General features: G+C 40.0%; 2 protein-coding genes across 2 annotated transcripts; both read right to left on the minus strand.

The window, feature by feature from the left end:
* Positions 1-10,637: 10,637 nt before the first annotated feature.
* On the minus strand, positions 10,638-17,656 carry LOC123401280 (receptor-like protein kinase At3g21340). The gene is made up of 11 exons (XM_045095056.1): positions 17,431-17,656; positions 13,950-14,088; positions 13,785-13,856; positions 13,612-13,683; positions 12,704-12,784; positions 12,460-12,620; positions 12,091-12,359; positions 11,882-12,008; positions 11,741-11,809; positions 11,438-11,630; positions 10,638-11,331 (listed from the first exon to the last, which is right to left on the minus strand). Exons 1-11 carry the CDS (start codon positions 17,654-17,656, stop codon positions 10,836-10,838), a joined length of 1,905 nt encoding a protein of 634 aa, XP_044950991.1. The 3' UTR covers positions 10,638-10,835.
* A 5,637-nt stretch (positions 17,657-23,293) lies between these two features.
* Positions 23,294-26,789, minus strand: LOC123416506 (putative leucine-rich repeat receptor-like serine/threonine-protein kinase At2g19230). Its single transcript, XM_045106802.1, has 4 exons — positions 26,649-26,789; positions 26,008-26,563; positions 25,680-25,907; positions 23,294-23,491 (listed from the first exon to the last, which is right to left on the minus strand). Exons 1-4 carry the CDS (start codon positions 26,749-26,751, stop codon positions 23,485-23,487), a joined length of 894 nt encoding a protein of 297 aa, XP_044962737.1. The 5' UTR covers positions 26,752-26,789; the 3' UTR covers positions 23,294-23,484.
* Between the last annotated feature and the right edge of the window lie 358 nt (positions 26,790-27,147).

Raw genomic sequence — 27,147 nt, forward strand, 5'->3', positions numbered from 1 at the left:
GGGCGGAAAAACCAGCCCGATCAGATCCCGCGGCCCGTCCCGGCCCGCAAAAAATTTTAGGGAGCGCGGCAAAATTCCGACCCCAACCCGGGAAAACGCGGGTTCCCCCTCGCGGCTGCGGTGCCGTGCATATATGCGGAAGCGGTTGGTGGGGGACATTTCATCCAACGCTTTCTTCCATCAACCACCTCTCCTCTCCCCCCCCCCCCGCGCCGCCGCCGACCGCCGCCCAAGATTCCCGCGACAGCAGCCAGCAGGAGCACGCCGGAAGGCCGTCACGCGCACGAGGCCTCCCCTCCCTACCCCCTTCGTCGGCGGGCCGCCGGATATGCAGATCTGCGGCACTTCATCGCGGGCCGCCGGATTTGTCTTTTTTCGGCCGCCAATTTCTGCCCGAGGCGATGGAGTGGTCGGGGAGCCTCTTTCGCAGCCCAAGCAAGCGCGGATCACCGCATACAGGCACGGGTTCGTCCGCCCGCCGCCGCCGAAGGTTTGCGGGCATGGACTCGTCCGGCCGTCCACCGGGCTCGGCGCTCGCGCATCGTCTTTGTGGCCTGCCGATGCCGCTCATACAGTGCGATGACTGCCGGCGCCAAGTGCTGCCGCTCACTTCAGGCACGCCGACGCATCCCGGATGGGTGTTCTACAAAGACGGGGTACGTGCACTTGCCGTAGCTCGTTTCATAGCTCATTCTTTAGTTCAATTGCGGTAGCTCACTTCGAGCTTCCTCATTCTTTTGTGTAGGACGATGGATGCTCATTTTTGTTTTGGGAAGGCCAATACATTGATTTGTTGATAGAAAGAAACTTAATAGATGTTAGTGCACTCCTTGGTACAATCGAAGGCAATGATGCGGATGCATGTGCAACTAGAGGAGAAACAACGTCTACTTCTTTGGAACGAAAGATGAAGGATGAAGAAAGCAAGATCAAGAATCCGCAGATCAGCAATGAGTGCATGGAGAAGATATTGATTCAACTAGTGGGAGCAGTTATGGAAGTTGGAAATCTTCTGAAATGCATACTTGTGGTTTTTGTTTTCTTTGATTTTGTTATTCTAGTCAAGAATTGGTGATATCTTTTGTATCTATAATGTTGTGCTAGATCAATTTAAGTTGCAAATCTAAGTTTTACGGGCCGGGAGGAGCTGCGCCAGATCAGAACCCGAAGAAGCCGATCCGTAAAAAAACATATTCCGCAAATATACTTTTTATGCGGGGTCTGCATCTCTGCCAGCCCACGTCGGCCCGCAAAAGCGATTTTGCGCGAACTACAAACGCGTTTTACGGGCTGGCGGGATACAGGTCTGCTAGAATTGCTCTCAGAAAGACAAACTTCTCAAGTGGCTCGTAATTAGCATAACCGTGCTTAGTATGGTGAATACATGAATTTTATAAGTATGCAGATGATGGTATTTGAGTTCACCCCCACCCCACACTAAAAGCGCAACAAAGTATAGGACAAAAAATCCTAACACTTTATGTAATATATTAATTAATGACGACATATAAAACTTGTATTTCTTTATCATCGAGGTTCACAAAATCAAAATAAGACGAAAGAAACACGATATATATGTTTTTGGACACTTGCATAGTGAAATTTTGCAATTGCAAATTCCAAAATTATCTACAATTATTTTTATTGTTTAAATACTATTATTTAATATATGTGATACAATATTGTAGGGGAAATATTTTTTGTTGTCTGTTTTATCAATATCTAAACTTTAGGTCAACATCTCTATGTTTTGCTTAGTTTGGATCTACAATTGTGTCAATGAGATCTTCTCTACTATGTCATGTGATGACATTTCTTTATGCCCACCAACATTTCTTTTTAGAATTAAATCATTACAATCTCAAGTAACTATTTACTTATATAATCATTAATATAGTATCAAAAATTAATATAGTACTTTTAATCAACATAGCATATAAACATCTTAAACTATTCGACAATACTACAACTAAACATAGAAACAATCATTTTTTTGAATAGTAGACCACCTTCATACAATTCTAGTTACACAATTCATAAAATATGAATATGTTATTTGGCACGTGGTTAAATGGGATAGACATATGAACATTCGAATTGCAGTATGTGCATTACTTTGGGCTATATGGAACTATAGAAGTGATATGGTGTTTAACAGACAAATTTGTACAATTTGTTTGTAGGTTATCTACAGGGCCACTGCCATGATCCGTATGTGGTCGTTACTCATTCTGCGAAAGCCAGGGAGCCTATGGTTACTGGGTCTGCCCGATGAAAGATGATAGCTCGGGATATATCTACAACCGGTTTGGATGTCGTTCTAATAATAGGATAGATGGTTAGTCATCTAGGCCTATTTCATCCGGTTGTGGCATCTTTGGATTTTACTACTCTTTCATTGCATTGTTTTAGCTTGTCCTGAACTTCAGACCTGTTTGCGATTTTTGTTAATAAAAGGCTGCATGCATCAATTGATGCAGAAGCCAGGGATAATCTTCTTTTTCTAAAAAAAATGAATATGTTATACCAACACAAGAAATCTTTTTGCACAAAGATCCTACTAGAATATTATCAGTACTATCTGATGCTAACGTCAATCCAAAAAAATCGCTTAATTTGTTAAGTTTGCATGGTACATCAGGTCTGGTCTTTTTGTAGACTAAAAGACCATCATATGGTTACCACACGGTAACACCGCAACCACTTGTAAATATACATGTTTTTTTCTGAGCTGTCATTGGTCAAAACCTTGTCTTGATGAACCAACAAACATCCTGTATTTTGATGTGAACGGGGTAATACTTTCAATTTATCGTGAAACTTATGTCTTGTTTATGCATGTACAATGGTATTTCGAGGAGTTATAATGCATGTACAATGGTATTTCGAGGAGCATGTACAATGTTTTGAGAATCTGTTACTATTGTTGCTTCTTGTGTGATGACAATATTATCACAATTCGCTAGAGCGTAGAGGTTGAATAGTGTCGCGTACCCGTACGTACGTGGTGGAGGCCACGTACTCCTGTCCTATGTATGTTTAGGTCCGAATGAACATGGGAGAAGCTAGCTATAGCCTATAGGCTAGTAATCAAAATCACAATCCCAACCCCGATCCCAAGCACATTAATCACCAAGTATTCTACTCGCACGTCCATCCACAGATTCCCCGGATCATGCTCTCCGGAGTCCATCCATCATCAGCTAGCGCGGCGAGGGATTAGACCTAAACAAGTCGCGTATTAATTGTGTGTGGACTTTGGCCACCGGCCGGAAACCAAACCAAAAATCTCCGCGTACAACTTGTTAATTTGCCCGAAGACGACTGGTTAGTTCGTTATAATGGCGGGAAAGTTCATCCAGGCTAAATAATGTCGTGGCCGACTGAGCTGAATTTTCTTGTTATTCCCAGGAGATGCCGCGCGCGGGAGGCTCCACCTGGCTGGCGACGAACGCGTCGGTGCTCCGTCGCCTTCCTCCCTAGCAACATCATGCGTCGCACAACCTACGTACTGGCGCAGCACGAACTCGGCTTGTTTAATCGGCTCCATTAACTCAGCAGACCGGACCAGGGGGAGAAAGTCGTCGTCTTCGGGGGCGGGAAGGAGTTCCCTACCGTGTCCTCTGTCTGACGGGGAAGATTAACTACATGCCCCGCGCCGGTCGCTGTGCGTGCAAAGCGTGCGCGCATATGGCCGGCTTCTGACTTTCCATGCTCCGCGGCTGAGGCTGAGGCTGCGTCCCGTCGTTGGCTGGGCGATCTCGTTTCGGGATGAGTGAGTGGCAAATGGCAGCTCTTCTTGCGCTGAGCTGGCCGAGATCAAGATGGGTCAAAATAAGCAGGAGCGGTGATGGGGCAAAGCAGTGCTGATGCTGCTGCTGTTCCTGTTCCTGAGCATATGAACTTCTGAATGACCCTGCGCGACGAAACTGGTCAAATACGTAGATCTCCTGTGTCTATGTAAAGGCAGTAGTCAGTAGTGTCAAACAAAGGTATACATGGTCATGAGAGCTACGTGTCACCAACACACACATGGGTCCACCCGAAAAGAAAAAGAGAACACACATGGGTGGGGTAATCCTTCTTTTAATAAAAAACACAGCATACTTACGAAAAGAAAAGAAAAAACGGACACATTTTTTTCCCCTTTTTGAGAAATCACAGAGGAATACGTGCTAGAGTCAGCAGTAGTGTTTTTTTTTTGAAGAACGAGTCAACAGTAGGTAAGGGCCGCAGACCTCGCCAGAGGAATACGGCCCGGTCAACGTGCGTACAGGCCACAAGACAGGCCGGGCTAAAACAAGATGTTCATAGCTGAGTGGTCGTCGCCATTGGACGAGGAGTAGGGCAAACCCTATTTAGCGCGACAGGCGCCGGTTAAAGGCAAAATGTGTTAACCGGCGCCTGCAGCGCTCCGCGATGGGCTGGCCCAAATAGAAAGTCTTTATGAACTTTTTTAGCCCTTGAACTGTTTTGAAATCGATTAACTTTTTTGAAAATCGTTCAACTTTTTTCTGAAATCGATGAATGTTTTTAAAAATTAATGAACATACTTAAAATTCATGATTTGTTTTCGAAATCTGTGAACTATTTTTAAAAATTGATTTTTTTTTTTCAAAATCGATGATATTTTCTTCGAATTCTGTGAACTTTTTGAAAATTCATGAACATATTTCCAAAAGTCGGTGAACTATTTTTCATAATCATTGATTTTTTTTCGCAAATCTGAACTTTTTGAAAATTCTGTGAACTTCTTTCGATTTTTTAGTAACCAACGAATATAACATGGGCCGGGCCACGAAGAGGGCCGCTGCAGACGTCCGTTCCCCAAGTGGCGCCTGAAGCGCCACATAGGAGGTCCCGAGGAGTAGACGAGCTTGGAATTTTCTATTGGATGTACGACCGTCAAACTGTCAAGGCTTCGCACAGGGGGAAATCGAGCGATCGTTCGAGCTTAGCCGGCCCGTTTAAGAGATTCAATGTCCCCGGTTTTGGAACCTTCTAGAGATTTCTAGCCAGGGTTTTTCTGGTTTCGAGAAACTTCTAGAAAATTCTTGAACCGGATTTTTTCCTTGTTCTATTTTGTTTTTGTTTGTTTCCTTTCTCTTCTTTCTCCCTTTTTCCTTTTTCTTTTGTTTCTATTTCGCGTATTTCTTGTCTTTCCTTTCATTTTAATATTTAATTTACAATTTTTTTAAAAATCATTGTGTTTTGCTGTTTTTTCATAAATCCTGAAAATGTCAAGGATTTTCAATTTTTTTCTACTTTTCTAAAATTTTCAAAACTTCTTAGAATCTGTGGAGTTTTGAAAATTGTTCTGAAGTTTTTAGAAAATTTGGATTCTAAGAATTGTTCCATTTGTTTTTAAGATTCTTGTTTTTTAAAATTGTTCAAACTTTCAAAAAAAATTGCCAATTAAAAAATTGTTAGCGTTAAAATGGAAGTGTTTGATTTTTTTTTTAATTTGTGACCAATTTGTTAAAACAGGAACACTTTTTGAATTTATGAACAAAATTATTAAACACATCCATTTTTTGAGAAACTGAACATTTTCTAAAAGCATGAACATTGTATGTGAATTTGCAAACAAAATTTGAAAATGGGAATAATTTTTTAAATGACGAACATCTTTTCAACTTTGGGAACCAAATTTGTAAACATGAACGATTTTTAAATACCTGAACCAAAATTTGACAATAAGAAAGTTTCCTAAAATTTTGTGATCAATTTATTAAAACGTGAGCATTTTATTAATTTATGAACAACCTTTTAAAACACGTCCATTTTCTGAGAAACTGAACATTTTCTGAAAGAATGAACATTTTGTTGAATTTGTGTACAAATGTTTAAAACACTTCCATTTTGTGAGAAACTGAACATTTCCTCTAAGCACGAGCATTTATTAAAAAATCCAAATAATTTTGAAACATGAACTTTTCAAAAAAGTTAAGAAATATAAAAATGAATAAAAATAAAACAGAAAAGGAAGAAAAAAAAAGAAAGAAGATAATTTAACAGAAAAACATTAATGATCGGTAAGTTGGGCAGGCCCAGTAGGATATCGCCGTGTGCGAGGGCCGCCTTTTGCCGCAAAGCGCAGCTAGGACAACCGGACGAGCATAGGCGTGGGCTCAGGCTCTTGACTCAGGTTGTCCAGCTGCTCGAACGCCAAAATCATTAATTGGAGAGTATTCGTTTCAAACATCACTTCCACTTTCTTATATTATAACAAGTGACGCACTGCATGCGTGTCGCTTGTTATAACCTAAGAGTTTTTCTTTTTTCTAGATTCGTATTCTTAAAACGTTTTTATCTTCTAAACCGCGTGTCCAGATCTTGAACCGCTTTCATCGTTGGATGTCTCGTGTCGAGATGATCAAAACTAGATCTCATGTTGATAGGTTTTGACGTATTTTTTTAACAAAAAGCCGGACAAAAAACCATGCTTCTCGCGATAGAAAAAAAACACAAAATGAATTTTTTTTCGCGTTCTCCCCCTTTTTGAGAGGCACGACGGTGTCTCTCACGAAGACAGGACGGTGCCTTTCGTGGGAAAATTGTGTTTTTTTCCTTTCCGAGAGACCGTGCCTCTCACAAAGACAAAACCTTGCCTATCGCGAGAAAAAAAATTGAGTTTTTTTCCTTTCCGAGAGACACGATCGTGCCTGTCGCGAAGGCAAAACCGTGTCTCTCACGAAAACAAAACCATGTCTCTAGTAAAAAAACAGAAAATGTGTTTTTTGTTCGTTTCCAAGAGGCACGGCCAATCGGCCATGCCCCTCGCGAATGCAAAATCGTGCCTCTCGCGAAAGCGAAATCACGTCTCTCATAAAAAAAGTTTTTTCAAGAAAATAAATAAATTTTTTTCAGTCAAAAAGCTAAGAAAGACCGGTGAAAAATCAAAGCAAAAAAGTCAGAAAAATCAATCTAAAAAGTCAAAAAGTGTGCGAAAAAATATAAAAATAAAATTCGAAGAAATCGCTCACAACGTGACACGTGACGGAAGCTGAGAATACGTCAACTCACGATACACGGTAATACTTAATGAAAGGCTTTTGAAAAAGCGCTCGCTCACTACTGACCCTTCTCATGCCTCCACGTAGAGTTGCTGCACGTACGTCCTTTGTGCCCTGGAAAGTTGCTGCCGTGTGCACTAACATCGATGAACTCGATCTTGACTAGCTCGTAGATGGAATTGACGTGCACGGTGGCGCCGTGTTGCCCGGCGTATGCGTACACCTTGTCGTACATTGAGGAAGGAGGGTGGAGAACTGGAGAAGGGAGCCGGCATGGCGGCGCTGCGCCGGAAGCTTGTGCGGGTTTTTAATAAGTCTCATCGGTCACATCTTAAATAATAGAGTTTACATCTACGTGTTTCATATCTGACACACTATATACATACTAGCAGATGGAATTGACATGCGGTGGGGCACCCTGTTGCCCTATTGCCCAGCGTACGCGTACACCTTGCCGTACATGGAGGAAGGAGGGCGGAGAGGGGAGCTGGCACGGTGGCGCTGCGTAGAGAGGTTGTGCAGATTTTTGATAAGTCTGATGAGTAATGCTACATCTACATCATTAAGACCTTTCTCCCTTAAGGTAGGCCATCCAGTTCGGAGTTGCTTTATTGTGGATGGCTCCAGATGCTTCGTAGGAGTCTTCCTTCGCGGAGAGACTACTATTGACGGCGCCAGAGAGGGAGGAACCACCGGAGTTGTATTCAGAGGGGACTCAGAAGGTCTGGACTCTCCCTCCTTTTTCGCTTGGAGGAATTCATCCTCCTGGTCCTTTGTGGCTGAGGTGTTAACCTCGACCATAATATCGCCACCCCCGACCGTAGTATCCGGCGAGGGGGGGGGGCTCCCTAGACACCACCTCCTCGGTCTCCTCGGCTGCAGGGGGAGGTGTGTTGGGCGAGTCGGTCCTGCTTTCAGCCAGATTGGCTCGGAAAGAATCCTCCTTCGAAATTTGATTAGTGGGGAAGTCATGCTATGGGTTGTGCTTAGTGTCGTTGATGCGTTGGTTTCCCTCCAAGCTTAAAGGTGATGAAGCACAACGACGACAAGTATTTCCATTAGTTAAGAAACCAAGGTATCAATCCAGTAGAAAGATCCACAAGATTATTTAAGCAACACCTCCACACAAATAGCAAATCCTCGCTATCCAACGCATGGAGGAGTTGTCAATCCCTCGTGGGTAAAATAAGGATAGATTGATTGATGCAAATAAGAGTGATAGCAAATAGAACACAAGAAGGTATTTTTGGGTTTTTTGATAATATAGATCTGAAAACAAAAAATTATAATAAAGTAGAAACGCAAATAGCAAAGTAGATATTGCAAATAGATGAAGTGAGGTAGACCCCGGGGCCATTGGTTTCACTAGTGGATTCTCTCGAGAAATAGCAAACGGTGGGTAGATAACAGTAAAAAACTACATTATACAATAACAGTAAAAAAACTACATTATACAATAACAGTAACAGTAAAAAAACTACATTATACAATAACAGTAACACTAACAGTAAAAAAAACATATGGAGGAAGGAGGAGAGAGGAGGAGGGGGATGGCGGTGGGAGGAGGGAGGAGGAGGAATGAGGAGGGGGTGGGAAGAGGGAGGAGAGAGGAGGAGGGGGAGGAGGGCTACCGGCGGAGGGTTTGGCCGGAGGAGGAGGGATGAGGGAGGAGGGGGCGGCCGAAGGAGGAGGGATGAGGGAGGAGGAGGCCGAAAGAGGAGGGAGGGGCGCGAAGGGGGAGGAGGGCGGTGGGAGAAGGGAGGAGAGAGGAGGAGGAGGGAGGAGGCGGCGGCGGACGTCGGGGGGTGCAGGCAGAGTGAGAGTGGAGAGGGGATTAGGAGGGGCGGCCGGTTGGATAAGTTGAAGAAGATAGACTTAGCAGTAGCGCTGGTTTCAGGACAACGCTACTGCTATTAGACTTAGCAGTAGCGCTTTACACAAGCAAGGCGCTGCTACTAATGCTACCGTCAGTGGCCTCGTTGGGCCTCCTTTAGCAGTAGCGCTGGAAATATATCCAGCGCTACTGCTACGGATCCTAGTAGTAGCGTGTTATGTTTCCAGCGCTACTGCTAAGTAGCAGCAGCGCTTGCTATATTCCAGCGCTACTACTAGGCTCCTACCTATAAGGTTTTTCATACTAGCGTTTTAAGCCTTCAAATTAAGCAATGCCTATTTTAAAGGCACGACAGCACCAAACAACCAAGTCAAAACCAGCCGAACGTGAAGGGAACTCGCCTTGCAAGCCGATTACTCTAGGTACGAGGAGCTGCCGAAGACCATATACATCGGCGTTGGAGATCAGTTCGGGGGCTATTGAGGGAGTCAGGGACTAAGGGGTCCTCGGACGGTCGGCCCATCTCTTAGAGGCCGACCTAATGGGCCGTCTCGTTGAAGACCGGATTGCGTGATGACCTCGTGTTCAGGAAGGAAAGCTCTGAAGACTAGCGTGTCATCCAAGTTAAGTAGGCTAGATCGACACATCTGTCCCCGGATGGAGGTCGATTGTATGTAACCGTAGGAACCCCTGCTGTCTATACAAATCAGAGGATTTCATCCATATAGGCATGTTGACTCATCTAGGGTTTTTTCTCATACGATCTCGATGTAGATCAACTCTGTAATTCTCATCCACATCAATATGATCAAGCAGGACGTAGGGTTTTACCTCCTCAAGAGGGCCCGAACCTGGGTAAACAATGTCTTCTTCGTTCCCTGTAACCCATCGATTCAAGGTCCACAGCTCGGTACCCCCTATCCGAGATCCGCCGATTTTGGCACCGAGAATATTCGCCGATCTAGAGGAGGAAAAGGAGTCGGAGTTAAGGCAAACGACCATCTACCGGAGCCTGGCACGGAGATCGTTGACATCGCACCAACGATGCATAGTAGGCTAGCTTAGGTTACCTATTACTCCCTCTGGTCGTAAATATAAGCCCTTTTAGAGATTTCAAAACGAACTACATACGGATGTATATAAACATATTTTAAAATATAGATTTACACATTTTCCTTCTTATGTAGTATGTATTGGAATATCTACAATGTCTTACGTTCAAGAACCGAGGGAGTAGTATGTGGTTTTTGTTTTGCATGCTTTGTATGAATTTAAGGTATCAAATATGAGGTATTTTGTTGGTAAAAAAAAATATGAGGTATTTTGTGGCTTCTTTCCTTGCAAATGAAAGTTTTGATAGGTCCCCGCTCACTGACCTTAAGAAGGAACCGGTTGGCATCATCAGGCTTCTGGGAAACTTCAAGTTGTCAAAATAAATAGAATGGCCAATTCAAAGGCGCATGATATTGCAAAATTTAGTTTTGATAATAGATCTGATGAATTTCTTTTTAATAATTTTCAGTGGTGTTTGCTGTTATGAAGCATTGTAATTAACACGTTCTTAATTAATTAATATATGAAGAGGTGTTTAAAAAAATTAGTTATTCAAATGCAAAGGAAAAACAATAAGGACCGCCCGGTCACTTCCAACGGACGTGTCTTGGCATGTCAGCAGATGCATTCGGACACGTCCACAAAGGTTTGACGGCCTGGATTTCGTGTTTGCTGTTGTAGACGTTCTAAGTCGCACACTCTGTGTATATACACTGACAGTGCCGCTAGCGCAGGATGCAAAATAATGCATTGACTTGTAAAATGACAACTATCAATTTGAGTTTGAAATGTATAGCATTTCATCTAGAACATCAATTTGGAAACTTAAGAATGGTAGTCCTTCCGATGCAGAGCCGGAAGGCAATATATTCTTTCTTTAGGAAGAAAAAAAAATGGTGGTCCTTGTCTGAATCAGATGGACAACGAAATCGTCAACGTGTAGCAGGGCTGGTGGCCACCCCGCTGCCAAAGTTGTGCCCCATGTCCAAAGTGTTGTTGCTCGGGCTTATATCAGTGTAATGGTCGGCACCATAATAATTATAACTTGTGTTGGATTCGCCACCACTACTGCTGCTGTTTAAGTTGCCGTTTATGTCACCGGCGAAACGACTCCCTTCAAGATCAAGACACTCTTCCAGGTGTGCCACCACTGCAGTCATCGTAGGACGCTGCGTGGGAACTTGAGCAGTGCATCTTAGCGCGACGTCCGCGGTCTTCCACACGCTGTTAACATCGTAGTCACCATGCATGTGCATATCCACCACATCTTCGATGTTTCCCTGCCCAAGGCGTTGACCTGCCCACTCGATGATATTAGTTGGCTCTGGGGTTTGTAGTATGGGCGGCCTTCCTGTGATCACCTCAAGTAGCACCACGCCAAAGCTATACACGTCACTCTTTTTGGTTAGCTGCATGGCGGATGCATACCTGCATATGTATGTACAACATGAGATGCACTTGTTTCATAGTCCATCCAAGAGTTGTACTTGGATGGATCAATCAAGCAACTAAAAGTTATAGTTATAGCATGTACTCAGGAGCAAGGTAACCATATGTGCCGACCACCCTGGCCGTGGATACATGGGTATCATCATCGTTGTTGAAAGCTTTCAACAAGCCAAAGTCAGCAACCTTGGCCTTGAGATTTCCATTCAGTAAAATATTCGATGTCTTTACATCTCGGTGTAGGAAGGGCGGGCTGCATGCATTATGCAGATACTCGAGGCCTTCATGCATATTATATATGTTGACAACCACACATGTGTATAAGTTTCCACTACACAAATACATAGGAAACAACATGTCAAGAAAAACAAGATCCAAATTAGGAATGTACCTTGTGCGGATTCCAGTGCAATACAAAGCCTCTGCTTCCAAGTTAAGCATCCAATGTTGCCATCTCCCCCTAAAGAAGATCATCATACTTATGTAACATATAACAGAACAAAATTAGAGATTCTCTTACAAAATAGTGTACCTCTAAGTTTATCTTGGAGGTTTCCTTCTGGCATATGCTCATAGACAAGGGCTAGATAATCTCCATCCTTGCAATAGCCGATCAAGGAGACAAGATTTTTGTGATGGATCTTTGTTAAGTTCCGAGCCTGAGCAAGAAGGAAATATATTACATATTTTCCATGATCAATTAAGAATCTTCCTATTTAAGTATGCTTTATAAAAATTTACCTCTGTCAAAAACTCTTCGACACCTTGATTGGAAGATTGAGACCGTAGCTTGACAGCCACCCTAGTACCGTCCTCTAAGAAGCCATCATAGACAACACCAAACCCTCCTCGACCAATCACTCGCTGGAAGTTGTTCGTTATAATCCCTAATTCCAAGTATGTGAACCATCGATTATCCAATTGTAGCAAGCCACATCCATCGCTATTCTTGGAGTGGGACTGCAAATCATCTGCCTCATTCTCTGGCTTTCCATGACGTTTCACTAATGCTTTACAAAGAGAGAATGAATCAAGTATTATGCCATGATTATTTCTTTGCAGGAGGAACATATATAGAATAATCATTATTGCATCAAGATGGAGTCTCACCTTTATTTTTTATCACCCCAAGAAGAAGTAGTAGTAATAGTAATCCTATCACCACTCCAGCAACTACTAGAGCTGCAATATAGATGGTAACTGTAGAATTCTTCTTTTCGGTGGATTGGCAAGAGTTTTCTTGGTCGCAGAGTTTTGGATTATTGTTGTATCTGTCATATAGAAGAACGATGAGCATGTTTGACCTGGAAAATGGAAACCTAAATAGGGATGCATGGAGATATGTCGGTTTAACCTGAGAGTAAGAGAGCCATCTGCTTTCCTCTTAAGAAGCTCGAAGGGAATTGATCCACTAAGTTGGTTTCCTGTCAAATCTCTAAAGATACCAAATAGCTTAATAGGTGATAAATATAGGTAAAGCCTACATACATTTATCTATTATATTGTTTATGAAAATTAAGTACATGCCAAACAGCGAAAAATGAGATAGAAATGCTAAAATAAAGCATAACATTCTGATCCGTTTTTCTATTCCAAGTGCAAATATCAAGCACAGTTGATCGGTCGACTAATGTACTAACTGCTAGGCTGCTTGACATACATCTATGCATATAGTTGGCGGCGTCCAATAGTTCATTCATGGTGCATTGTTGGCGTTGTTCATCATGTATTGTCTTACTCTTTTTTATAACTCTGTAAGAAGGTTACCTTGAAACATTGTATCATCGGACGATTAGCTTTATCTGTAAAGGGTGGCGAAAACCTAATTTTTTAAAATATTGTGGCCTCAGTTAAATTTATGTACTATTCTAATATCTTGTTCAAATGATAAACACGTTAACAACCTTATCCTTGATTCCAGGTATGATCTAAAAGCTTGATATGGTCTGCCAACATACACATGCAAACGAGCAATTATCCAGTTCTTGATCAAATGTTGTTCTGTGTACTGATATGATACTATACAAATCAGCGATTAATCATTTCTTTTTGCAAATTAATAATGCATACTAGTGATTAATATGTTCATCTAGCAAATAACATAGTAATACATAAGGCATGCTTATTCTAGAGGTTAATTAATCATTAAGTTTTCTAAAATGATGTTTTTTGCAAAGTGTCTTAAGTATAAAGAATGGTAGATTTACTTTAATATCTCTAGCTGAAAAGATTCAATGTGAAGCACGGGTGAGAATTTCTTACAGCTCCACCAGAGATGGTAGTTGTGCAAGGGCATAAGGAATTGACCCTGTCAATTTATTGTATGACAAGTCCCTGAAATAGAAGTGCGAGGAGTAGCTATAAAAAACATATGAAGTGTATGAATTTGCAAAACTAAATTCATTATGAAAACATATTAATAATGTTATACTTACAAATGTTGCATTGCTTTGAAATTGGCAAAATAAGATGATATATCACCGCTCAAACCACCAAATGACATATTTCTGTAGACACAAATTAATGGTGACTGAGATAGATAAGGGACTTATGGTTTGACAAGTCTATTACACATTCGAAAGAATTATATTTGAACTTACATGCTTGTGATTCGAGGAGAACTAGAAGTGGGATAACTGCAGTTCAAACCATCCCAAGCAAAAGTCTTTGGAGCACAAGGATCACTCACCCAGTTCTTCTTCACCTGATACTTTGTCTTGATCGCATTGATGGCAGATACTTTTTCCCCAAGCAGAAGGCAAAAAATGACAAGGTTCAGTGTCAGATCATGTTTGTATCAAGATACTCATAAAAATGTAACAAATATATTACTAAGATATCGATATTGGCTCCAAACGGAGGGGCGTAATTCTTTTTTCCAAAATGGTGGTTGACCCCTGGTCTCTACATAACAATGGGCCATTCTAAGCTTTGGATATTTTGATGAGTTCCTATTTTCTTATCTCAAATAAATAATTAGGTTTAGTTTGAGTTATGGCCCATTCCATGTTTATTTGAACTTAGTTTTTTTTTATTTGGGACACTTTTACTTGGTATCTCGAACTATTACAATGCTTTGTAACAAAGCTATGCATGCGGCCCTTATAGCTTATAAAACATAAAAAGAACAGCGCCAGGTGTGCGGTCTACTTCACTTGAAAGTATCTCTATCATAATAATTGGGAGTCCCGCTTCGATACACCCCCCCCCCTCACAAATAGTATAAAGGGCAATATAGACCTTTCACTAGCTGTATTCAGTTTGGTATATATACGATGGGTCACACATACGCTATTGCTGAACGGGCCGGCCCATTCAGAGAAATAAATATCAGGAAAAACAAATTGTTTTTGCCCATTCAGAGAAATAAATATCAGGAAAAACAAATTGTTTTTAAGGGGAGTCAAACTCCAGACCTCTTGTTAGTTTGCGGAGTTTCTCACCAGTTGAGCTAACAACCATTGGTGGCCAAATCCAATCTACATTCTCAAAATACTAATTAACTTATACGCATCGCTAAATTTTAATTACTATCTAAACAAGTAAGGTACATCCATTCTTTTACTTGTTCAGTATTTTTTGAATTAAATGTGAATTCTTTTCAAATTAGAATTTAAAAAATAATTGTGAAAAAATTTCAAAATCTAAACAATTTTATCAAAAAGAGAATTAAAATACACACTGAACTTTTTCATAGTATACAGTGACCTGAATTTAAATACACACTAAATGTTTTCTAAAATATATGGTGACCTTTTTTCAAATACATGCTGAAAAATAATTCTATACACGATGAACATTTTCCATAAACAGTGATTTTTTTCAGTAATGCGGAACAAAATGTCAAAAAAATGTACTCCGAACGAATTTCTTCAACACGGTGATTTTATTAACACTTGAAGAACTTTTAAAAAAGAACAAAACTGGAATTTATAACTTCTATTTGAAAACGAACAAAAATTTCAACATTATGTAAAAGGCAAGATTATCTAAGGTATTCAAAAGAATATTTCAAAATTCTGAGCATGTGCCTATTAGATCAACCGAAGCGTTCACGGATTTTGAAAATGTTCATCTTTTAGTTCGTAAAATTTGTACAAATTAATCTACCTAGTAGTCAACTTTTTCTCAAAATTATGAATCATTTTGGAACAAAATTTCTACCTGTTTAGAAAATTCGCAAATGTTGTAAACAAATTGGAAAAAATGGCGAAATTAAAAAAATTCAAAAAAAATGCAAAAAAAGTTCAATTACCTGAAAAAATTCAAATTTTTTATAGAAATATCATAGCACAAAATGCGACGAAAATCCAATTTTATTACTCTTTGCGACAAAGTGTGGCTCATTAGCACAGAGGCGAGCGACCTAACAAACAAGATGGGCCTACCCAATTATGAGATAAACATATATGCTGCAGTATCCGGTTTGTCATGAATCTGTTTTCACTGGTTTTGTTTTAATTTTTTTTGAGAAGTTAAAAATTATTCATATTTTCCAAAACTGATAAAGAAAAAAAAATTCATTTTAAAAAAAGTTAGATACAGTATCCGTTAGTTGTAAAAATTTATTCATCATTTTGAAAATGTTTGCGTTTTTTAAAATTTTCTAAAAATATTTCATGTTCTATATAATTTTTTGCTACATTACCTCCTATTTTTGAAAAATTGCTTGTTTTTCAAAGAACGTTCACTTGAAAATTTCTAAAATTCACAACTTTTGCAAAATATTCGCATTTTAAAAATATTACTTTTTCAAAAATAATGATTCACTTTTGTTTTCAGGATCTGGCACCGCTAGGAGCCTCTCTAATATGTTATGCTGCGTAATTAATAAATAACCACAAGTGCTTGTTAGGTCTAGTGGCTATCAACTCCCTCCTATAGTATAAGGTCTTGTGTTTGAATCCTGTCCTAGCAATATTTTATTTAGCTTTATCTTTTAATACGACGTATTTTCTAAAATGATCTTCATACCCTTTATTATGAAGAGGTATAGATAGATCTCATCCGTTGATGTGTTTAGGGAGGATGTTCCGAAGCGGAAGTGGATAATTGGTTATATTTTCATGTGCCTTCTTGTCAAGTAGTATCTTCCTATTATCATGGGAACTAGTAACTATATGTTCCAAAAATACGCGAGAGAGTGATTCGTGATGGTGCAAAGACAAGGTTATGTGGGGATAGCTGGCTGCAAGGGATTCCCAGGCACAGCAGTTCCCAGGTTGTACAACTGCTTACTTCCACCAAGGAAGTGACAGTACATCCCTTTTCAGGGGGAAGGTCATGCTCTTAGCTCAGAAAACTCTTGGGGTGAGATAATTGAGCAGTGATAACAACCGAAAGAGTTGGTCCGTTAAGTGTATAACAAATACTCACTCCATTCCAAAATAATTGTCTCAACTTTATACTAACTCTATTACAAAATTGTATCAAGTTTAAGACACTTATTTTAAAATGGAGGGAGTAATGTATTATTCTGAGATAGAAATCGAGGGAAATAACAAGTTGTCGGTTAGATATATGTACTTATAACTAGTTGTGCCTTTAAAAACATAAGAAATGAATAATCCAAAAACAATTAATGTATCAAATAGCCTCCGTCAATTAACGTTGATGGTGAGAAGGATATGTTTTGGCGTTCCACCATCGAGTTCTGTCTCGTCTTCTAACGGCCGATACTGTTGCTATGTTTTCCCCTTATAATGATTTATGTTTCTTTTACTTTTCATGCAGTCAATTATGTTATGGGCCAATCCACATTATGCTTAGTGGGGCCTTGGACCCTTAAATTTCAAAATAATTTATATATTATTTTTTGTAAGGATATTGTTTTTTTGCAAGCATTACCCCTGTCGATAAATCCCCCCCCCCCCCCCCCCCAAAGAACATATTTTGGATTACCCCCTGTGCTTGCGGTTGTTTTTATACAAATTGACAGGAAGGCCAATTGGACCTAGAAAAATCTTCTCGTCTTAATACTAAAAAATGGTCTACTATAAAGTACTTCTTGGTCATTATAAAAATAGAAGCAAGTAATTCTTGGTGAACTACGCACTGGACTATGATTCAGTAGTTACTCACCGTCCTGAGCATCTGTGCCCAACTTGGCTGTGGAGATGACCGAGAAAAACTCAGCGGCATTGATGGTAGGCGGCAGTGTCAAGCTTGTCGTCGTTGCTTGTATGGTGAAGTCGTATCGGCTGGAGTAACTGTGTTCTATGCCGTAAAAGGCATAGGAGAAAAGGTACTGCGGCGTGTATCGGGACGTCAGAAGCATACCGTTGATGGTCACGCTGAACATGCGCATGGCGTTTCTGGGCAGGGGCTCCAGCTCTGAGAAATACAAGACAGAGGTGTACCTGTAAGGAAAAGACTCAATTACACCGGTGATGCGACATACATTAAAGTGGTATAAAAACTTGGCATTCAGTTGCATATTCAGAGAATGGTTGGATACGTTTTAGTCTCATGACTAAAAGTAAGGAGATTAAAACTTGCTAGGCTCACTCATGCTTGGATCAAAGTACTAAAGAGACTAAAATCAAGTTAATGAACATTTATTATCCTCCAAACCCTCCAATCCGTCACTTGCATGAGGAGTTAAATAAGGAAAAAGAAGACTAATGCACATTTTAGTAGGGGTACCCCTGACTAAAAGATTTTAGCCTCAAGACTAGTTTTAGCCTCTCTTTAGTCAGGAGTGCTTGAAACTTTAGCCTCTTAAAGAGACTAGTTTTAGTCAGACTAGTTTTAGTCTCTTGGATCCAAACACCCTCTCAGTGCTTAGGCTGGTCATAGTGAAGAGTAATAGTAGTACTACTATCATGTATATGAAGTATGATACTACTTTCATAATGCATAGTATCATAAAGTATTAGTATCATAGATGACTTTATTTATTGACATGCATAGTAGCATAGCATTTAACATGTTACGGTATCTACCTATGTTACTCTAACCTTCTCTCTCATCTTTAATTAGCTGCTACATCAGCATGTTCGCCAATCCCAAGTACATGGTACTGCCTAAGTTACTCCCACTATGGCCAGCCTTATAGTGTTTGAATACTAAATCAACGCCGACCAGGCTCGTCAACGTGGGGTGGGCCCCGCTGCCACCCTGAACAACTAGGGTGGGCGTGTGACAGGTTATTTTGCGAAAAGACTCTCATATTTTCCCTCTCTCACGAATAGGCCCCTGATGGAGGTTGAAAGTATAATAGTAAACCGTAATGGTCCCACATGTCAGCGACCCACAAATAAAGAAAAACGGTGCAACAACGGAGATTCGAACCCGAAAGCTGTAGCAACCTGAACCCAGGGTGCAACATAATGTATTCTTCATCCGAGGTAATGTTATGATTATTTTTAAAATAAATTATATTTGAAATAAAAATACATTAATATTGATTCACAACGTAAAATTTGGCTAAAAAACAAAATAAGGCCAACAAAATTACATTTTATGTATATTTTACATTATGTTTTTACGTTTGCAATGTTACATTGATTATATATTATCTTACTTTTTTTAAGATGAAATAAGACAAATTTTGCATAACATAATATTACGGTGCATTGATGTTAAAATAGAGGATGCGAAGAATAATTATTTATCACCCAGTGTGATGAATAAGGAATCCCTATATACTACATCAATATTTTTTAAATGTAAATATTTTTTAACATTACTAGCAAATATACCCGTGCGTTGCAACGGGAAAAAACTATTAGATTATGCAGGTGTGGTAGATATAAAAAAATATGATTTCATAAACAAAAAATTTGATGCTCATCGCGACTTGATTTTGTGGCTGAGCAAACTGCATTTACGGACCCTGCCTGAGCTATACTGATGAATGATATGCCTTGACTTAACTTAGTGTAACGGTGCTTACCATAAGCAGTATTCTGGTACGAGAATAAATATAATTGTGTATAAAACTAACCCATAAAAAGTTGTGTCAATTTGGTTGGGCTCAGCATTGTACAAAACACGAAAACCTTTTTTTGCCTAACGCGAGGGACTAAAAAATAATCATAAAACGACCTCCAGAGATCTCGTAATAAAACCTGTATGTAAGCGACATTTAGTTTTATTCATTATTTACGGATGTATTTTAATTTTTGCAAACATTTTAAAAAAAATAGATGGAGATGTTTTTCAAATTCCTGAATATGCTTTGAATACCGGATCATTTTTAAATTTTTGTACATTTCTTACTTCATGAAAAATTATTTGAAATTGTGATTTTTTTTAAAATGTGTGAGCAATTTCTGAACTCATGAACTTTTTATGTTTTTCCAAATATTTTTCTGAATTCACAAATGGTTTATCATTTTCCTACTTTTTTTCAAACTCGCAACTTTTTGATATGCAAAGGTCTAAATAAAATCATAAAATGACCTTTACAGATCTCCTAATGAAACCTTTATGTAAGCGATAGTTCGTTTTTTTCATTATTTATGGATTTGTATTAATTTTTATGAAGATTTTCTAAAAGATGATGGACAAGCTATTCAAATTCATGAATATGTTTTGATTACTGGATAATTTTATACAAAAATCATGATCCTTTAGTATTTCATTACAATTTATTTGAAATCGTGATTTGTTTTATAATATGTGAGCAATTTTCGAACTCATGAATATTTTATGACTTTTTGAATATATTTTTCGAATAAATAAACAGTTTTTGCTTTTTCCTACATTTTTTATACTCATAACTTTTTGATACTTTGTTCTTTTGAAATCTGGAATTAATTTAGAGAAGAAAAAGAAATGAATATTTTCAAACTCATTAATATTTTATGACTTTTTGAATATATTTTTCGAATACACTTTTCCTATATTTTTTATACTCATAAATTTTTGATAATTTGTTCTTTTGAAATCTGGAATTAATTTAGAGAAGGAAAAAAAATAAAGAAAAAAAATACAAACAGGGGCGCTCCGACCCGAGTTCGAACCCTGGTCTCAAGTGTGGAGCTTTGAAGTGTTAGCCATCGCGCTACTCATCAATTCTTATACTGTTAATGTATCGGACAATATAACAATAAAGAACGGCGTGGACTTCTTAAATCTGAAAAACAAACCTTTTTTTCATTTACGAGTGGCATTGGTGGGTAATTTTAGCCAACTATGGGGTAATTTAAATGACGGACGACCAGAAACCGTATTTGCTTTATTATTAGGGAGAGATAGACAAATTTACTGAAATATACAAGAATTGTAAAATTACTTTAATGTTTTTATTCAGTATGCAAATTATTTTATAAAAAGTATGTATCCATGTTGCTGCGTTCATTTTCTATAATGTAATTTATTTTTCATATATTATATACGAAAAATGCAATATGGACTAGACGAGCTGCATCCCGCTTAAGAGTCAAACGATATACAAGACGTATCTGTATCGATCAATATACCAGGATTTGTCTGGTGGCTGGCTAGCAGCGCACATTACGTGTTGCAGCCCTCAGGTTGAACGCAAATCAACTTGTAGTTGGATGGTTAGAGGGACCGTGGTATCCCCAATCCATCGGGTTCAAATTCTGGTGTTTATATTATTCCTGTATTTATTCCAGGATTTCCGACGATACGCTTTTAGTGGAAGAAGACGTTCCCGTCCATGACGAGACGTCTATAATGACTTCATAAATCTTAAGATGACATGTCAGCTCAGTCTCTCGGAGTTGTTTATAGGGGTAGGATTTACTACTTCTTCTGTTCTAAAAAAATTGTCTTAACTTTGTACTAGCTCTAGTATAAAATTGTACTAAGCTTAAAACACTTATTTTAAGACGGAGGAAGTATTATTATACTTTCAACTTGCATCACGGGCCTTTCCGTAAGGAAAAATAATTATGATAGTTTATTCACAAATAACATGCTACACGCCCGACCTCGTCGATCAGTGGCTAACAATGGGACTAGCGAGGAAAAATAAGTCTAATAGTTTATTCACAAATAACATGCTACATTGGCGAGCCTAGTAAGTGTTGATTTCATATTGAAACACGATAAGCACTATATATGCACGTGAAAGCCAAATTTTTACATCATTTTAATGCATGCCACACCTTGTAGCACAAAATTGACCGTTTGTATCAAGTTATAGCACCATCGGTGTAACTGGCTTAGAATCTAAGGAAAAGTATGATATATTACTACAATATGGGGGAGGGTTAACTACTCATAATGGAAGTATTTAAAACATATATAGGCAGTGAGAAGAGAGATCAATGAAGTAACATAATATGTTATCATCACATAATTATTTCCAATAAAAATGACTATACATAGTAGTAGAAATGTATTTATATTATCATATATAACACTTCGGACTATGAAAACTGTGACATATACTCCATCCGTTCTTGAATATTTGTTTTTCTAAGATTCAACTACGGCTACATACAGAGCAAAATGAATGAACTTACATTTTAAATTAAATCTATATACATTCCTATATAGTCCGTAGTGAAATCTTAAAAAATATATATTTATGAACGTAGGGAGTATAAATTAATAACATGTGCATGTTACTAGTCTAAATTACTCATCAATGTAATAACTAGACGTACTACCTCCGTCACAGTTTAAAAGACACGGTTAAATTTACATGCCTTTTCATAATAGACAAGGTTTAAGGCGCATTGCATTTACTCCTAGCAGCTAATTAGTACTTCGTTATACTACTTTTATATGCATGCATAGTGTGAATTTTATTTTTAACCCATCTCACATCCAATCAATAACCACTTAGGTTCTATAGAATCTCTAAACACGTCTTTTAAACCGTGACGGAAGGAGTATCATTTTTCTTCTGAAACAGAAGCCATATCATATTATCGTACAATGTCATAACACACCAAACGAAAAAAAGTCAATAAGAAATAAATCCTAGCCATAACTCTGTATTAGGTTGATATAAATGAATAAATCAATTATGTATTAGGAGTACTACTCCCTGCGCGTCCAGATGCATAGGCCATCTAATGAAAATTTAGTATTTCAAATATACAAGTCATAGTATGTGCAAAAAGTTATTTATTTCCTATGATGATTAATATTTATTGTGCATGCTGCTATTTTCATTGGCTTATGCATTAAAAAGGATTTGCATGTTGCTCTTCAGCAATTAATGGCATGGAAAACCAACCTAGTGGTTCACTCCTCACAATTTTCCAAGCGGGCAAAATAGTAGTCATTATTGATACTAATTTTTGGTTTAATATTCTTCATTCAATCTCTACACGTCTTGGTTGCGATGCATCTCCTTAGATGGCCTATACACCTGACAGAGGGAGTACTAGAAGCGAGGGCGAGCCCGTCAGGGGGGAGGGGGTGTGGGCGGGGGGAAGGCCCCTCGTAGGGGTATGTAACGGCCTAATAGGAGGCCACGACACAAGGATGCAGCTAATCAATCAGTCTGGTCGTAATGGACATATCATAGGTAGTATCATGCATGTCAACTAGACAATTTTGATGAAGTAACATAGAATTAAATGAAGAAAGAGAAAGTTCGGTATCATATCATGATACTATCATATCATATTAAATGGTGTACTACTACTTGATAATAAATGAACTATGTTACGATACTAACATATGATACTATGGTCCTGTTTGGATACTCTAACTCGGTTAGAGGTTAGAGTTAGATTCTAACACTGGACTAACCTTGAACTAACTCTAACAAAAAGGTGTTTGGATGATAGGGTTAGATTTGCCAATAAAAGCACCTTTTCCCAATTATTTGGCTCCTTTAACAAGAATTTGGTGTGGTGGAGGCCTCCACCTAACTCTAACTCAAATAAACACCTCTTGAGTGGGTTAGTTTTTTTGGATGCATCTAACCAATTCTAACTCTCCTGTTTGGATGTTTTAGGGTTAGTTTCGTTCAATCTAACCAACTCTAACTCTAACCCATGAATTCAGACAGAACCAATACATTACAGATGTAGTATCATATACGAGTATATGATACCCTCCATTACAACCAACCTGTCATGCAACTAATCACATGTAGACGCGTCCCTGTACTCATTTTCTTTTGGATCGCGAGTTCACCGATCCCTATTCCCAGGAGCTGATTTCGAGTCAAAGACGCGACGCCACTTCGTTCTGGTCTCAAGTGCTGGATGCATACCCAAGAAGTAGATTGGATCAGAATTGATCAATTTGGAGTAGAATCTCTACAGATCAAGGGTAACTTTTTTTTTTTCTGTTATCTGGTTCCTTTTTTGCGAAACTATTCTCTAGTTCTTAGATACTTAGATTGGAATTGTTAAAAGCAACTTAATTTGTGGATCGAAGTGGATACACAGAATTGGTTTCGATATCAGAATCATCGAACAAGATTAGTGTTTTTAAAACCAGCACTAATTCGTATATAATTTTGGAATGACACCGACATTAAAGTTGTAATGATTGTTGACAGTAAAACCGAGTTCGCGAGCTCAATTTGGATTAATGTTTGTTCAAATATCACCACACACAATGCTGCTATAACAGAATTGTCAGTTTTAGTTTCTAAAAAAAAGAATGATCAGATTTTAGTAAATTTATGTTTTGTAAGAACTGGTCTATTTCTACGAAGAACCAATTTTTCAATACGACGTGGAAGTTGTCGATAATTTCCTGCTGATAATCACATGTTTGTTTGCTTGATTTGACAAACTTGACAAGATTCGGGGCTCAAATTGAAGGAAGGAAGATATATTTTGGGATTCTTGTCATGGGCTGTAGCTATACTTTTTTTTTGAGCAACATGCTGTAGCTATAGTTATACCTCGTAAAATCAACAGGCTAGATTTAATTTAAGAGAGATTTATGCAGGTTTTTTAATCTAAAATATGACGCTATTATTTCGACGGTTATATTAAGAGGCCCGACTTTCTAGCTCTGTCTCGGGCCCTAAATCTCAGGACCAGCCCTGCTAGAAGGAAGTATGTGTGTAAGAGCATCTCTAGCAGATCCGGTATAATGCCCCGACCCGCAAACTAATCGTAAAAATACGGGTCGGAGCGGGGAATGCTGTTAGACCAGACCCCGTAAACGCGTTCGACCCATATAAATTTTTTACGGGACGTGGCAAAATGCCCATCCAACCCGCAAAAATGCAGGTTCTTCCCCCGCCCCGTCGGCGCCGTGTATATATCTAGAGCGGTTGATTGGTGGGACATTTCGGCCCACGCTTTTCCCCCATCCACCGCCGTCGGGCGCTGTCTTTGATTCCGGCCATACCAGCCGTCGAGATCACGCCGGCGAGCCGCCGCACGCCCTAGATCGACCTCTCCCACGCCCTCGTGCCTCGGCTAGCCGGACAACTGCAGATCGGGGTTGTTTTTCCGCGGCCACCGGATTTGGCTTTTCTGGCCACCGACGGTTGCGCACAAGCCATGGATTGGTTGGGAAGCACCCTGCACTGCCTCAGGAAAGTGCCAGCGCCGCATGCACGCACTAGTTCATCCTCTAGTCGTCGGCGTCGGTTTGCCGGCAAGGACTCTTTCGGCCATCGCCCGGGCTCGGTGGTCACGCAGCGGCTCGCCGGCTTGCCGATGTCGCTCATACAGTGCGACGATAGCCTAGATACAGTGTTGCGGCTCGCATCTAGCACGCGACAGCACCTCAGATGGGTATTCTTTAAATGCAATAACGATGGTATATGCTCTTGTTCCTCTTCGACTTTGTCATTTATTTGGCTAAATTTTGATAGCTTATTGAGGTGTTCATGAAGGTGGATGCTTATTTTGGTATTGGAAAGAAGAATACATTGAGTTATTGATAGAAAGAAACTTAATAGATGTTCGTGCACTCTTTTGTATAATTGAGGCTAACGATGCAGCTGCATGTATAACTAGAAAAGAAATTAAAGGGAAAGCAACGTCTAATTCTTTAGCGTCAAAGCCGAAGAATGAAGAATCCCGAGATCAACAATGAATGCATGGAGAAGATGATGATCCAACTAGTGGAAGTAGTTATGAAAGTTGGATATCTTCGAAAATGCCTAATTATGTTTTTTTTCCTTTGGTCTTGCTGTTTTAACAAAAATTTGGTGAATTTTGATGTATCCAATGCCTTTAAAGAAAATAAAGAAACAACTAAATACGTTTTCACGTCTGTAATTAGAATGGAAATAACAGATTTTGCGGGCCAACATGGACGGCGGCAAGCAGACCCCGCAAAAATATAAAAATATATTTTACGGGGTCTGCTCGACGCCGCTTATACCGATCCACAAAAACGTTTTTCCGTGAATTATAAACGACTTTTATGGGTGGTCTTTATATGGAGGTCTGTTATAGATGGTCGACGATGCCTACCGGGGCGTGGGGTGCACGTAGTTTGGCTCGGCATCCCACGAGAAGTTAATTTTCTCTGAGGCGTTGATGGGTGTGATGGCGGTCTGCATCACGACGGATGGCGCGTCAAAGTGGACGTCGGCCGCATCCTCGGGCCTCAGCCTCACCTTCTCCTTTGTTGAGATCACTCGCCACTTGGTCAGGTTGCTCCAGGGAAACCACTCACGGTCGTATGGATCGTCCGGGTGCCTGACCATTTCAATACGTAAAAGGGTTTACCAATTAATATCCCGTGTACTTACAAATAAACCGAGATGATTAGTAGTGTACTTTACCGCTGTTAACTCACCTAACAATGAGATCACTCGCGCCGAAGTTGCTCCTATCCAGAAGTACCAATCCCTGCGACGAGTTCACTTGCGGATACAGCGTGTTCTTGAGAGGCCTCAGGTCCAGCCCGGAGATAAACGGCGTACCCAAGCCAATGTCCACCAGGCAAACCTGCACCGTGTCGGACGGGATGACGGCGATGACCTCGGCGGTATGCACAGAGTCGGCCTTGGAGATGTTCACCGTCTTCCAGAAGTTGACGTCCAGGTAGAGGTCCAAGACGGGTAGCTTGTTGAGCCCGTCGTAGTTGCCGTACATGAAGGTGGCCCGGAGCAGGCACTTGGACCCCGGCACGATGGACGGGAACGTGTAGCAGCTGCGCGAGGCCGTGCCGGTGTCGGGGAAGCTGCGCACGCTGAGGTACCGTTTGATTGAAGACGGCTTGACGTGCTCCGCCGAGACGTTGTGGTTGGAGCCGGCGTTGGTGAAGGCGGCGTCCGAGGAGTACGGGAGCTTGGTGACATCGTCCACGTAGCCGCTCTGCTCCGAGAGGCCGCAGTCTATGCTGACGAAACCTGCATATGCTCGAATGGATTAATTTAATTAGCGAAACAACAACGGATGCACGTCGGTGCAAACAGCTGATGTGTTAAACCTCACCTGTGCTCTGGCCGCGGACTCGAAGTACGCCGGCGGTGGTGGCAAGGCTGAGCAGGAGGAACCATGACCGGGCCGCCGTTGCTCCGTGCGTTGATTGCTCCATTAATGCGCTAGGTGCGGATATGGTGTACCACTGCACCGTCTCTGTTCACCCGGGAACTACCTAGGGAAAGTACTTCTATAGGTAGCATATAGTATCTAGCAATGGAGTGGCACTATGTAGGCCTTAATTATTTGACCTTGTATTAGCAGCACAAATGATTAGTCATGTCACCAAGTCAGGTAGCCAACTTGCACAGCTCCAAACAGCCTTGACGCGTCTAAACCCTGACGAGGACAGCAATCACTATTAGTTAAGAGCCGGACAGCTTGCACCTTCCGTCAAAGAAAACTAAGGGATTCGCTCATTCTTATCTACTAGATGAAAATTAATAAAGTCATATCTAACTTCAAACCCATTTGATAAATCAAATAAATTAATTAAAATATCGCATGAATC

Source organism: Hordeum vulgare, chromosome 1H (assembly GCF_904849725.1).
Source record: "Hordeum vulgare subsp. vulgare chromosome 1H, MorexV3_pseudomolecules_assembly, whole genome shotgun sequence".
In the NCBI taxonomy this organism is placed as follows: domain Eukaryota; kingdom Viridiplantae; phylum Streptophyta; class Magnoliopsida; order Poales; family Poaceae; genus Hordeum; species Hordeum vulgare.

Coding starts and splice junctions, on each gene's coding strand:
- LOC123401280 (XM_045095056.1), bottom strand. CDS start 17,656: ATGCGCATGTTCAGCGTGACCATCAACGGTATGCTTCTGACGTCCCGA. Junction 14,089..17,430: donor GGGCACAGATGCTCAGGACG/GTGAGTAACTAC, acceptor TTGGGGAAAAAG/TATCTGCCATCAATGCGATC. Junction 13,857..13,949: donor TCTCCTCGAATCACAAGCAT/GTAAGTTCAAAT, acceptor TTGTGTCTACAG/AAATATGTCATTTGGTGGTT.
- LOC123416506 (XM_045106802.1), bottom strand. CDS start 26,751: ATGGAGCAATCAACGCACGGAGCAACGGCGGCCCGGTCATGGTTCCTC. Junction 26,564..26,648: donor AGTCCGCGGCCAGAGCACAG/GTGAGGTTTAAC, acceptor GAGCATATGCAG/GTTTCGTCAGCATAGACTGC. Junction 25,908..26,007: donor GCGAGTGATCTCATTGTTAG/GTGAGTTAACAG, acceptor TGAAATGGTCAG/GCACCCGGACGATCCATACG.